The sequence below is a fragment of the Nelusetta ayraudi genome, unplaced genomic scaffold, assembly GCF_046127955.1.
Source record: "Nelusetta ayraudi isolate G7.1 ecotype Tasmania unplaced genomic scaffold, CSIRO-AGI_Nayr_v1 ptg000048l, whole genome shotgun sequence".
Lineage (NCBI taxonomy): Eukaryota > Metazoa > Chordata > Actinopteri > Tetraodontiformes > Monacanthidae > Nelusetta > Nelusetta ayraudi.
In genome coordinates this window covers 17,318,201-17,330,918 of record NW_027466098.1, presented here as the reverse complement: position 1 = coordinate 17,330,918, position 12,718 = coordinate 17,318,201, and the positions used below count along the sequence as shown (strand labels likewise).

The following is a 12,718-nucleotide window of genomic DNA, read 5'->3' as shown; positions in this document are numbered from 1 at the left end:
TGTCTTATACTTGAATTGGTTCTTTAGCAGATGGACACTTGTGATCAGACGTAATTGGTTCTTTGGCCTGCTAAATTAGAATTACTCAAACTCAATACCAGTGAATGGGTCACATGATAATAAACACAATTTCTTTGTCGGTCATTTCAGCCAAAAACGATCCAGCCTTCAAAGCCTTCTTGGACGAGCGCAACCCCAAGCAGCAGCACTCCTACACCCTGGAGTCGTACCTGATCAAACCCATCCAGAGGGTTCTCAAGTATCCCCTCCTGCTCAGAGAACTCTACTCACTCACAGACCCAGACAGCGAAGAACACTATCACCTGGACGGTGAGACCCGGACACGAGGCTAACCTAAGGTGGAACAATTCTCCGGCGACCTGCTGACTTTTAACCTTTGCTGCCTTTTCTGCAGTTGCAATGAAAGCCATGAACAAAGTCGCCAGCCACATCAACGAGATGCAGAAGATCCACGAGGAGTTCGGCGCCGTCTTCGACCAGCTCATCATCGAGCAAAGTGGCGAAAAGAAAGAGGTGCGTGTCAGAGGAGAAGAGCCTCCCACGGTGTCATTAAAAGTCCGAGACCTGCAGTGTGAGTGACTGACTCGCGCGTTTTTCCCGTCCAGGTTGCCGACCTGTCGATGGGCGACCTGCTGCTCCACACCAGCGTGACCTGGCTCAACCCTCCTGCGTCCTTGGGGAAATGGAAGAAGGAGCCGCAGCTAGCGGCATTTGGTATGTCGCTAGTTCGCTTTATAGTGACATGACAGACGCTTGTGAGTCACAGCGATAACTCATCCGTGTTTGTCTTGGTGCTTTTGCAGTGTTTAAAACGGCCGTGGTGTTTGTGTGCAAGGATGGATCCAAGCAGAAAAAGAAGATGGTAGGTTGTCCAAGACGAACAATGCTCTGCTCGGGTGCCATTTCTCAGCGTTCAAAGATTAATCAGAGATTAATCTGGTCCGCTTGTTTCCTCCTGTCCTGGTCGCAGGGCGGCTCCCACCGGGTCTCCATGTCTGCGGAGGAGAAAGACCCGTTCCGCTTCCGTCACATGACTCCAACCGATGCCCTTCAAGTCAGAGCTTTGGCCAATGCAGGTACTTGAAGCTGGTGTTCTATCGTCTTGTGTGTAAAGTGGCTCTAATAAAGTGGCTTGAATGGATATGGCAAGTTTTGAATTTCTACCCCTCCCCCACCTCAGAAGGCGAGGGCTCCTCCGTGTGCGAGATCGTCCACACCAAGTCGGAGTCGGAGGGGCGGCCGGAGAGGACCTTCCAGCTGTGCTGCAGGTGAGCCTTAACGGAATTTCCTCTGGAAGACGGACGAATCCGCCGCCGCCTGACGTTATCTACGGAGTGACGAGCTAAAAATATCCCTCTCTTGTTCTCCCTCCCTGTCTTATCTCTCCCAGCTCGCCAGAGAGCAGAAAGGACTTCCTGAAGACCATCCACTCCATCCTGAGGGAGAAGCACCGCCGGCAGCTCCTCAAAACAGAGAGTTTACCCCTCAACCAGCAGTACGTGCCCTTCGGAGGCAAGCGCCTCTGCGCCCTGAAGGGAGCCCGTCCCTGCATAAATAGAGCAGGTGAGTTCCAGTCTGCGGCTGCATTCACCCTGCAGCGGCCACATGGCCCCGTTTCTCAGTTTGGGTCCAGGGAAACCTCCAGAGAAATCTGCCGGCGTGAGTGCGAAGTAAAAGTACTTGTAGCAGCGGATAGATACTGTTTTCAACTGTGGCCAAAGAGTAACAGTTTTTGTTTTTTTACACTTTTCCAAGTCATTTGTAGCTCATTACACCAGTTTTTGTCAATAAGATGAAAGGCCAAAAACTGTCGATTATTTTTAGTTGCTGTAAGCGACCCACAAGGAAACTGAAACTATTTGCGCTCCGACCCAGTCGGACCTTGTGGTGGAACGAAAGTACCAGAAGCTGCATGTCATCTGAAAGCAGAAGAATTTCTGCCTGACGTGCGGAGGGGTTTTTGTTTTCCTGGCAACAGGAAACGAGAAAAGGACAGACCAGACAGACCAGATCTACTTTTCTTGTTACTTTTAATGTTATAACTATAGACTTGTACAGTGAGAATTTGCATCTAGATCCATCCCACGGAAATGTCACCACTGGCTATTTGAAGTAGATGTTTGTATGCAGTGCTCCATTCAACTAACACGATTCTGTACAAAGTGCAAATAAAATAGATGCATGCAATAACTAAAATCAAATCAAATCAAATAATAGAACAGGCTAAGCACACGGTTATAAACAGTGCAAATTTAGCAGTATGGAAGAATAATCAGTCGACTGTTAAATAGTCAATGAATGAATGTGGCAAACAGTGGTTTCACAGAGAGAAATATTATAACACTGTTATTACACTGTATCACAGCTCACTAGTTTGCGCTGCATGACAAATGCCAACAATGTCAACAAAAAAGATCTTTTTGTCTTGTTGGATTTTGTCTGGTTTGTACTGAATTTTCATTTGCCACAATTTGCATTATTATCCATATTCATTCTAATGGGAACTACTGCATGTTGAACAAACCTAACGTTTGCTAATGTTTTATTCATTTAACTTTTTAACTTTTATTCATTGAAGTTTTTAAGCAAAATCTCCCTCTTTGCTTCCGTTTGCAGCGTCCGCCCCGACGAGGACCCTCGGCAGGAGGAAGCTGGTCCGCAACCGCTTCACCATTGACACGGACATCGTCTTCGACGGCGAGCCGGAGCAGGAGCTCGCCCCCGTCGACAAGCCCGGCGACGACGGCGGCCGTGGCGACGGGGACGGGGACGGCGGGCAGCAGCCCGAGCTGCTGGCGGGCGACACAGACCGCTGGGTGGAGGAGCAGTTCGACCTGGACGAGTACGAAGACCAGGACGAGCTGAAGGAGACGGACATCGTCAGCGACGAGGACGACGCCGCCGCCGCCGCCGCCGCCGCGCTCAGGGGGCGGGCCGTCGAGGCGGACCTGGAAGCCCGCATCACCGCCCTGTCCCTGGCCAGCGAGGAGACGGAGGAGAGCGAGAGCCTCGTCTCGCCCGAGGAGGACGCGAAGCCGTCCCCGCGCGAGGGGAAGAACGGGGAGGACGAGGACACGGCGGAGGTCTGGGTCCGCAGGGGGCAGTCCTGTCCGTCCCCGGGCGACAGCATGTAGAGGCAGACGCACAGATCATCCCGCCCGGCTTCAACATCAAAACTAAAGTCGTGACTCTTCACACAATCAATGCATGGGCATTGAACGTATTGCACACCTAGTTAGAAGACGTCGTGCGTTCTTCCTCACCTTCTTCCTTCCGCTGGGTTTTTTTGGCACAGGGTTTCCGTCGTCACAACTGGAGCAATACAGGGATCCAGAGCAGGGAGGAGGTTGGGTCTGCGTCTCGAGTGGCGCGTTGACCACAACCAAAAGCTTTTGAGACGTGAACTTAACGGTACAATCACGACATGGAATCAGTCGCTCCGGTTGGCATGGTTTGCACATTTCGGCAGCGTCGGAGAGTTCTGCCTGCTGTTGCCAAATCTGGGGAATCGCGAGAGCATAAATATTTGATTTTTTTTTTTTTTTTTTTTTTTTTTTTTTCGTCTGTGTAACTCAGAGATATAATGATCATAGTTAAGGGCTGCGTATTATTTGTCCTTAAAGTTATAGGCTATAAGTAAACGCGGAGGACGGCCTTGTCTTGCATAGCTTCCTGTACTCGTACATTTTCACATGAATATACACTGATGTGTTTTAGGAATTGCGGGGGGTTTTGTTTTTTGGTTTGCCTTTAACAGACATTTTAGCTTCTGAATATATTTTGGTTGTTACATTTTAATAGAGAAACTATGAAATAGCCCCATAAGCCACGGGGGAATGACTTTTGTTTTAACTTAACTATTATCCTGTTTTACTTGAACTTTTTTTCCCTCGTATACGTTGACTGTGAAACTTACTTTTTTTTTTCGGTTGCTTCCTCTTTTTATTCTTCAGTATTGTCATGTAACGAATACGCAGTTTTACATGTATTTCTCCACACTGTGTGCACACTCTTGTAGAGAATTTGCACATTAGCTATTTAAAACTGTATGATGTGTTTCCAAAAGATTGTTCACTGGTAATGGATTACAAAGTAATGTTTTTCCTTTATTTATTACATATGTAAATTAAGTTGCTAGCAAAAAGGAAAAGATATTTTTTCGCTAAGAGAGTCCAAAATATGCTCCAGCAATCAAGACTTTAAATAGGAAAGACGTCATACTTGTGAACTCATTGTGCTACTAAGACTGCATTTTTATTACTGTATGTACATAGACAAATGTATTGATATCCTAATAAATACAATGGTTTCCTACTTTTAACTCAAAGCACCATTCTGTCGTGATGATTTCCGCGAGCCTATATTCAACTACAGTAAAAGAATGTGTCAGTATGGTTTAAACAAGGGAACGTGATCAAATGCATGATAACGGAGGTGCTTTGGTTGAACTCGGAGACGCATCTGTGGCAACTAGAGGGAAATGATTTTGTGAATTTTCTGACGACACGCCGGTTCAGTCGCTGGCATCAATTGAAGTCCTTGACTCACAGTCAACCCACACCAAACAAAACGGCACACACGAGGTTCCCGCTAATTTGAGTATTGATGCCATCCTTTGTTATTCGTAGTGGCCAAGTACTGAAAATGAAGCCTTGAGTGAATGAGGGCGTTGAAACCAAAACAAACAACTTTTACAGACTGGCAATAATAATGAGGTGCTAACAGTTCTGGTAGCCCGAGCAACTTTATCACATTGAAATGTTTGTATTGTGTTATTTACCAAGAAACCTTCCAGTTCTTGAGCCTCCCTACCAAATGCCTCTCTTCCCGTTGCTGCCATATATGGTCATGTGCTTAGTAGGAAGTGTCACCCACTCTCTCATTCTGCTTGCAGCCTGCCTGTGCAGCCGAACACCTGTGGCCAGGGCAAACCTCCAAAAGCCAATTATTTTGTTTTTTACATTTATTCTTCATCAGAAAGCTTTTTTTCTTTTTTTTTTTTTTTTTAAAAAAAAGAAAAGTATGTGGATCATGAAGAAGAAGAAATGTGAAAAATCAGATTCTTGGCTCGTAAAAACTGTGAAGCTTCTTTGTTATCTTCTGTCTATATTCTGTGTTATCGTTTGCCACGCGCTCTGGCCTCTGGCAACACGTTTAAGTAAAAATAACCTAAATAGTCGCATACATTCTAATGACTGCCACATTTAAATCTTTGCATCATAGTTGGTAACAGTTTAACAGTTTAGCTGCAACACTGTTATTGCATCTTCCCAAGAATGTGGGGTCCTCACACCGATTTATGCCCCCCCCCCCCCTTCTTTTTAAGTCTCTTATCTCAGTGAACATCTGACATCCTCCTTCCACCCACGACACGCACGTTGTCAATCACAGTCCGAGCATACAAAGCTCTGCTGCCCCTTCAGATTAAATAGCTGGATGTTGCAAAGACAAGACACTGCAGATACTGAGAATAAAAATGACTACTTTTCAGTCCAGCAGGGGGCGCTCCTGTTCTGCAGGAGATGTATGTTTCCCCCTCAATTAAATATCACCTTCCCGTCGTTTTGTTTTTGTGTTTTTTTTTTTGTTTCAATGTAATGCCATATTATTGATGCAATCCACTTCTCGCTAGTGTCCAGAACATTGGCAGCAAGGACATCATGAGTGGGTGTCGTGTCTGAGTGCACTGCTGTGACCAGCCACTGTGTTTTCCTTTCAAAGCGGCTGAGCACGTGAAGATGGTATCACTGGAAAAGAAAAACCCGTTTGACGGGCTGTCGAGTTTCTGTTCCTGTTCAGAAACCCCTCCTGCTACGTGTCTCTCTCCTGTCAGGAGGAGGCTTGTGTCTTTGCTTGACGAGCTGAAGTTTTACTGTAGGAGTGGCTGCTTGTTAGGGAGCGTTTCCTCCCGAATCTCTCGGCAAAGGCCGTTCACCTGGTTAGTTATCATAAAGAAGAGTGCGGAAGTGAATCATGTGATGTTCAGGAGCTTACACACGTAACACCATCATTTCAGTGTTTTGAAAGTGTGTTTTTAAACTCAATTTGACAGTATTGTGACACTACACAGTAAAAGATGAGCGGATTTTTTAATTAATCTTTCATCACAAAACTAGTGTTTTAAGTGAGCAAGAGTTTGGTATTACACTTACTGATTTGAAGATTTTAGGCTTGGTTGTGTAAACTTGTTCAAAACATCACTACGTTTCTTCACTAGCTGGTTGTGAAGAAACACATTTTGCTTCACACGTGTCAAAACAAAACATAAAATCTTTTCATTGTCATCATTGCACAAGATTCACCGATTGGAGCGGAGGTCAACGCCAACCAGTCGGATGACATATCACAGCTTTCCTGGGACTCGACGTGACCGAATTAGCACTTGTGTCTTTGGACGACGGATGAAGGACGCTGCTGCGCTTGTCTCTCGACCATGAAGGCGAAGTTGGAGGTCTTGGCCCTGGTGCTCGGGTTCGTCGGCCTGTTTGGGACCGTGGCCGCCACTGCCATGCCCATGTGGAAGGTCTCTGCCTTCATCGGCGCCAACCTCATCGTCATGGAGGAGCTGTGGCAGGGTTTGTGGATGAACTGCATCAGACAGGCTGACGTCAGGATGCAGTGCAAGGTCTACGACTCGCTGCTCATCCTGCCGGCCGAGCTGCAGGCGGCCAGGGGCCTCATGTGCGTCTCCATTGTCCTGGTGGCCGTCGCCCTCTTTGTCGCAGGATGTGGGACCAGGAAGAGCAGCTGCTGTGACGACAATGTCAAAGACAAGAACATCACCATAGCCTCGGCGGCCAGCTTGTTTCTGCTGTCCTGTCTGACCACGCTGATACCCGTCAGCTGGGTGGGACATACGATCATCAGAAACTTCTACAACCCAGCGGTTATAGATTCCAAGAAGCGGGAGCTGGGGGCCGCCCTCTTTGTTGGCTGGGCCACTTCTGGGGTTCTTTTGATCACTGGGATCCTCTTGTGGTTGAGCTACAACAGACGGACATCCAAAGAGGAGAGGGCGTATGTCGACGACTATGTGATGGCACCGATGAGCTTCAAGGAAGCCAGCGTGGGCTTGAACCGGACGCCATCCGGTTCTCATAAACACCATGAATACGTGTGAAGAGGACATGTGAACAGCAACACCTTGACATGATGCATATAAACTTCAAATCTTAATTTATTGAACTTGATATTTTGATTGATTCTGAATTAACTTTCCTATCGATGATGTTAAAAATTGATAGCCGCACTGACTAATTGAATTGTGTTTAAATCAAAACAACTCTTGAATCAATGTGTTGAATCAAACATCTGTTTTGTGCAAATACACTCAAAATACCTGCTTCTGCCTCCACACCTGTGACTTGTAAGTTATCAATAATTTGTCACCTCACTGATTTGTGAATGGAATTATCAATAAAATACTTTTATGCAACCCCTTTTTTGCAGCTGGACGCACCTTATTTGTATATAACTGCCTGATCAAAACCAACTAAAGGAAGTATCAACGAATAATGTCTGTTCTACCTTTTATTTATCGACAACTAAATGCAGCAAAGTAGCAGCAGCTTGAAAACAAATGCACATGAGTTCTTTGCACAACTTAACTCACTGCCATGACAGTGTCTGGCAGACAGACAATACTCTGTCACACTGAAACCAGCCATGCTCAGGTTTCTGTTCTTAACACCCTTTTATCAGCTCCGCTTACATTGAAAGAACCAGACACTTTAGGCTTCAGTGATGAGCCCATCAGCCTTTAGTTCAACAAAGCAACACATTTCAAATCCTTGATAATTGAGCACGACTCCTGCCAGAAAAGAGGGACCTTTTCAAAAATAATCAGAACATTATTTTAATTGCATTGTCTAATACAGAGAATCCAAAACTTCAAGTAGGCGCTTGAGTAATGGGAAGTTACAAATGTTACTCATTTGTGACATTTGTAATTCATTTATTTTCAGCCTTATTTCCATCTGTCCCATTTTCTGTCTAGATTACATCCTGTAGATATCAGAACAGACTTTTACAAAGGACCAGAAACATCTGCAAATGTTCCTTGGCTAATCAGAGATGGTGAAAGTCAACATCTGTGAGAGTGATTGGATTTATTTTTGATGAAGTGGCTCAATACTCACAGTTCTCACACAAACAAAGGATCAATTGTTATTCATGGCTGCTGCGTTTACTTTCAAAAGATGAGGCACTCTTTGGCGTGTCCCCATTTCGCTGGTCATAAAGCCGCCCGACCAGTAAGGTGGCATTGCATCACTGGCATGTTTTGCTCTGTGTATAAGTACCTCAACTCGACCTTCCGCTCAGATTCCTTCCTTTGGCTGAGAGAGAGCAGCCAAAGTCCTGTCTTTGGCTTAGTCCATTGCTCCCCCGCCGCAATGGCCTCCTACACAGCCTACAGCGGCTACAGCGGCTACACCAAGCCGCCTCAAACTTACCTGGGCTCGTACTACGACGAGAAGCAGGCCCAGGCCTACAGCGACTACCAGGAGTCTGTCTACGAGGAGAAGAAGAGGATTGAGAAGAAGGACCGTCGGGAGGCCATCTGCTGCGAGGTGGTGGCGCTCGTCATCGGGTTCATCGGGCTGATCGGCGTGGCGGCCACCACGGGCCTGCCCATGTGGAAGGTCACGGCCTTCATCGAGGAGAACATCATCGTCATGGAGACCCGCTGGGAGGGCCTGTGGATGAACTGCTACAGACAAGCCAACATCAGGATGCAGTGCAAGGTGTACGACTCTCTGCTGTTCCTGCCGCCGGAGCTCCAGGCCTCCAGGGGTCTGATGTGCAGCTCGGTGGCCCTGTCCTGTTTCGCCCTCATCGTCTCGGCGGTGGGGATGAAGTGCACCAAGGTGGTCGACCACCGGGCTCGTACCAAGCATATCGTCCTGGTGACCGGCGGCTGCCTCTTCCTGATGGCCTGCGTCACCACCCTGATCCCCGTCTCCTGGACAGGCCACGTCATCATCCGGGACTTCTACAACCCCCTGCTGATCGACGCCCAGCGCAGGGAGCTCGGCGAGGCCCTCTACATCGGCTGGGTGACCTCGGCCTTGCTCTTCACAGCCGGAGTCATCCTGCTTTGCCGTCACGCTCCCCGCACCCAGGAGCCAGACGAGAGGATTGTATACAACCCCGCGGGAAACATCTACCAACCTGCGTACACAAACCAGCCATACACATACCAGCCGGCGTACTCCTACCAGCCCGCATACTCAGCGCCGCCGCCGGGATCGGTGGCGTACACGCCAAGTCAGTACTAGAGAGTGGAATCTTGCAGGGACTTTATTGCCTGTCCTTTTGTATATATGAGTTGTCAAGAGAATTATCTGTGTACTGTAATCAGAGGCACGGCCCTGAAAATGGCTAAGCCCCTTTGTTATTGTCTCAAAGAGAGCAAACAGCGTTGCAGTACTGTTGTGTTTGACAGACTTTTCCAGAATGAATGTGTTTTTTGCTCACGTGTGCTCGATTCAAATTCAATTGTTGGCAGATTCTGATTTTGATCTCCACTTCAAACTATATGTTAAGTTAGAATAGCCATCTGCTCTCATGCACTTTGAGAAAAGGCATGTAATTGTCCTTTTTTTTTTAGACAGTATACCTCCAAACCTTTTTTTTTTGTTGTTTTTCTTAAAAATGTAGATACTTTTTCAAAAAGACTCGCCTACAGTACACGTGAAAGTCAAACGAATGCTACAAAGAGGTATAAAACTGATGAAAGGACTTTCATTATTTATTTGCCTTGATGTTTTAAAATATTTTATTTGTACAATAAAAAAGATCAATCATGAGAGCCATTAATAGTTCCTCCAGTGTGATTCCCAGTTTGCTTTGGATTTGAATGTTTGAAACTGCTTCCGTTTCATGTTTGCGTCAATAGAAAGACATGTTGTTGAGTGAGGTTGTTCCCATTGTTGTTGAAGGTAATCTGCCAAAACTGGTTAAACTGGAATGTTCACAAAGATCCACTGACAATAAAAAAAAAAAAAGAAAACCTGGGAAAAAACAGTCAGAGGGTTTTTTGTCAACCAATCCCGAGCTGTAACGACTGCATTCTTCTTCCTCAACACAGACTAGAAATTCAACACTGATAGTGACACCTGGCTACGCAGGCTACACCCTCAAACACACAAACACACATGCGTGCGCGCACACACACACACACACATTTATTTGCAAAGCTTTCTTTTGTGAGGACTTTCATAGATTTCTATTTATTTCCCACTCTTTTGTTGTGTAACACAACTTTAACCACAATATGGCTAAAGCAAACATTATTATTATTACTATTACAAAAACAGAAACACCATCACTTGCACTTGAACGCACACACACACACACTCACACACACACACACACACATACGTACGTAGGACGACTGGATAGTCAGCGTTTGAAACATATTAACTGGATGTGAAGCACATTGGTAACCTTTTAAAATTGCCTGGTTGTTAATGGAGTACTAATAATAATGTTTTAAAGAAAAAAAGTTCATCTGAAATGTGGGAGCAGTAATATGAACTTCTGAATAAACACAGAGGAAGGTAACAACTGCTCCTGTGTTATGTCTACAAAGAATAAATGGCCCTGGGGGATTTGGCCCATAGCAACAAGTGGTACCTCCCACCGTCCTGTCCTCAGGGAGCTGAGCATCTACCTGCTCCTCCTCCTGCTCCTATTCCACAGGGATGCAAAGCCACTCAGTGGAGGGCCTCTAGTGTTTCCTGGTATTGTGTGAATGCCCTGGGAAGCTTAGGACGGGTACACAATGGCCAACTCGGCGCTGGAGATAGTGGCTCTTCTCCTGACCATCATCGGACTGATCGGGACTGCGGCCAGCACCGGGATGCCCATGTGGAGGGTCACAGCCTTCATTGGGGAGAACATCATCGTCTTTGAGACCCGCTACGAGGGCCTGTGGATGAACTGCTTCCGTCAGGCCAACATCAGGATGCAGTGCAAGGTGTACGACTCTCTGCTGGCCCTGTCGCCGGACCTCCAGGCGGCTCGGGGACTCATGTGTTGCGCTCTGGCCCTGGCCGGTCTTGGAGTGCTGATCAGCCTGCTGGGGCTGCAGTGCACGTCGTGCATCCAGAACAACAGTCGGGCAAAGCGAATGATCCTCATCATCGCAGGCTGCATGATCCTGATGGCCTGCCTCGCCGTGCTCATCCCCGTGTCCTGGACGGGTCACGCCATCATCCGGGACTTCTACAACCCCCTGCTGATCGACGCCCAGCGGAGGGAGCTCGGCGAGGCTCTCTACATCGGCTGGGTGTCGTCCGCCTTCTTGTTCGCCGGAGGCTGCATGTTCTTCTGCTGCAACATTCAGTCCGAAGGCAAGGGCTCCGAGAGCTACGTCTACGCGAGGAACTCCAACTACACGGCGTACCCTCCGCAGTCGCTGCAGTCGCTGCAGCCGCTGCAGCCGCTGCAGCCTCAACAGCTGGTGATGATTCCCCAAACTCAGCCGCAGCTTCAGCCCATCCTGTCGAGGCATCCGTCCACCAACTACAGCTACCAGTCCAGGTACCCGTCAGTACGCAGTGGGGTGGCTTATCTCTGAGCACTGAGCTGACACAGTGATCGCCAAACGCAAAAAAATAACATTTCCACAAAAACTTATATTGTTTTTGCAGATACAGTATATGTGTTTATATGCAGTAGATGTTAAATGGTAGATGTTAAGCAACTAAACTGTGTAAGGCACAATATATAGTATGTGTGTTGTTTAATTCTGTTTATTTTATATGGATGACTTCATTTTTTTACCTGTCAGTTGTGTGTGTTTATGTTGTAATTAATATCCCATGTGTTTTGCAAAATGCAACATTTCTCTTTCATTGTTGACATGTAAGACTGAACCATTTAACACATTTGTTGTTGCCTCGTTTCTGTAAACTTTGATGCTTTTTCGCAGTCAAAGTGGTGAAATCCATAGTCCTTGTATGTTTCAGGTTAGTTTCTCCCAGTTGTTTCCCAGTTCTCACATATTTATCCCATCACATTCAAGACTAATGAAGTCTAAAGGTGTACCCCCGAGGCACTGAATGCTATCACACACACTTTGCGTCTAAAACGCAAAAACATTTCGTGTGTGTGCTTAAAACAACTGCGTCATTGTTTGCTGTGATCCCCTGGAGCTGCGAGACACTGAAGGAGCGGAAGAACTGGCTGAGTAAACAGAAGATGCAGGTTCAGCCGTTGCTTGCTAAAGGGGTGGAAGCCTAACCGGAGTTACTGCAGAGACCGAGTGGTCACATGATCTCAATTTGCAAGTCACTTTGAATGGTGACCCAGAAAGCTCCCCTTTTTGTCATGTGCAACAGGCTGCCGATTCATTGTTCAGCAGCTACGCATGTGGTTATTTAAAATGATCAGAGCAGGATTTCAATGAAAAATAATAATGAATTTGCCATGGAGAGTGTAAATAATGAAGGAAGGAAATGTATGTGTCTGTATGTATGTACATGTGTGTTTCATAAGTCTTTTTTAAATCAAGAAATCTAATAAATTAACAATAACAAAAACATGTTTCTCAAGATTTACTGAGGTGTCTCCTTTTATTGTCGCCAAAGCGGAAAACAAGTACTGTCAGTATGGGGTGTATGTCAGTATGGTTCCCAGTGTGTCAGGTTGCATCCACATGGAGCTCATGTATACTCTCCTGTGGAGAACT

The 12,718-nt window shown here is 46.5% G+C and overlaps 4 protein-coding genes across 9 annotated transcripts in view; all 4 read left to right on the top strand.

Moving 5' to 3' along the window:
• The window catches only part of LOC142895598 (rho guanine nucleotide exchange factor TIAM1-like), a 42,029-nt gene extending 37,694 nt beyond the window's left edge, over positions 1-4,335 (top strand). For 5 of the 6 annotated variants that reach the window (XM_076036781.1, XM_076036780.1, XM_076036784.1 and 2 more), the window contains exons 20-27: positions 151-330; positions 416-534; positions 627-735; positions 825-883; positions 992-1,097; positions 1,202-1,289; positions 1,412-1,584; positions 2,638-4,335. In XM_076036781.1, coding sequence (XP_075892896.1) covers positions 151-330; positions 416-534; positions 627-735; positions 825-883; positions 992-1,097; positions 1,202-1,289; positions 1,412-1,584; positions 2,638-3,155 — 1,352 coding nt within the window. In that variant the 3' untranslated portion in view covers positions 3,156-4,335. The remainder of the gene's footprint in view (positions 1-150; positions 331-415; positions 535-626; positions 736-824; positions 884-991; positions 1,098-1,201; positions 1,290-1,411; positions 1,585-2,637) is intronic. The other variant, XM_076036785.1, reaches the window with a different exon arrangement.
• Positions 4,336-6,317: 1,982 nt separating this feature from the next.
• On the top strand, positions 6,318-7,461 carry LOC142895597 (claudin-17-like). The gene has a single exon (XM_076036779.1). It carries the CDS (start codon positions 6,455-6,457, stop codon positions 7,139-7,141), a length of 687 nt encoding a protein of 228 aa, XP_075892894.1. The 5' UTR covers positions 6,318-6,454; the 3' UTR covers positions 7,142-7,461.
• An 866-nt stretch (positions 7,462-8,327) lies between these two features.
• On the top strand, positions 8,328-9,840 carry cldn8.2 (claudin 8.2). Its single transcript, XM_076036777.1, has one exon. The coding sequence runs from the start codon at positions 8,415-8,417 to the stop codon at positions 9,297-9,299; it is 885 nt and encodes a 294-aa protein (XP_075892892.1). The 5' UTR covers positions 8,328-8,414; the 3' UTR covers positions 9,300-9,840.
• A 145-nt stretch (positions 9,841-9,985) lies between these two features.
• On the top strand, positions 9,986-12,579 carry cldn8.1 (claudin 8.1). Its single transcript, XM_076036778.1, has one exon. The coding sequence runs from the start codon at positions 10,808-10,810 to the stop codon at positions 11,603-11,605; it is 798 nt and encodes a 265-aa protein (XP_075892893.1). The 5' UTR covers positions 9,986-10,807; the 3' UTR covers positions 11,606-12,579.
• The last annotated feature ends 139 nt before the right edge of the window (positions 12,580-12,718 follow it).

Coding starts and splice junctions, on each gene's coding strand:
- LOC142895597 (XM_076036779.1), top strand. CDS start 6,455: ATGAAGGCGAAGTTGGAGGTCTTGGCCCTGGTGCTCGGGTTCGTCGGC.
- cldn8.2 (XM_076036777.1), top strand. CDS start 8,415: ATGGCCTCCTACACAGCCTACAGCGGCTACAGCGGCTACACCAAGCCG.
- cldn8.1 (XM_076036778.1), top strand. CDS start 10,808: ATGGCCAACTCGGCGCTGGAGATAGTGGCTCTTCTCCTGACCATCATC.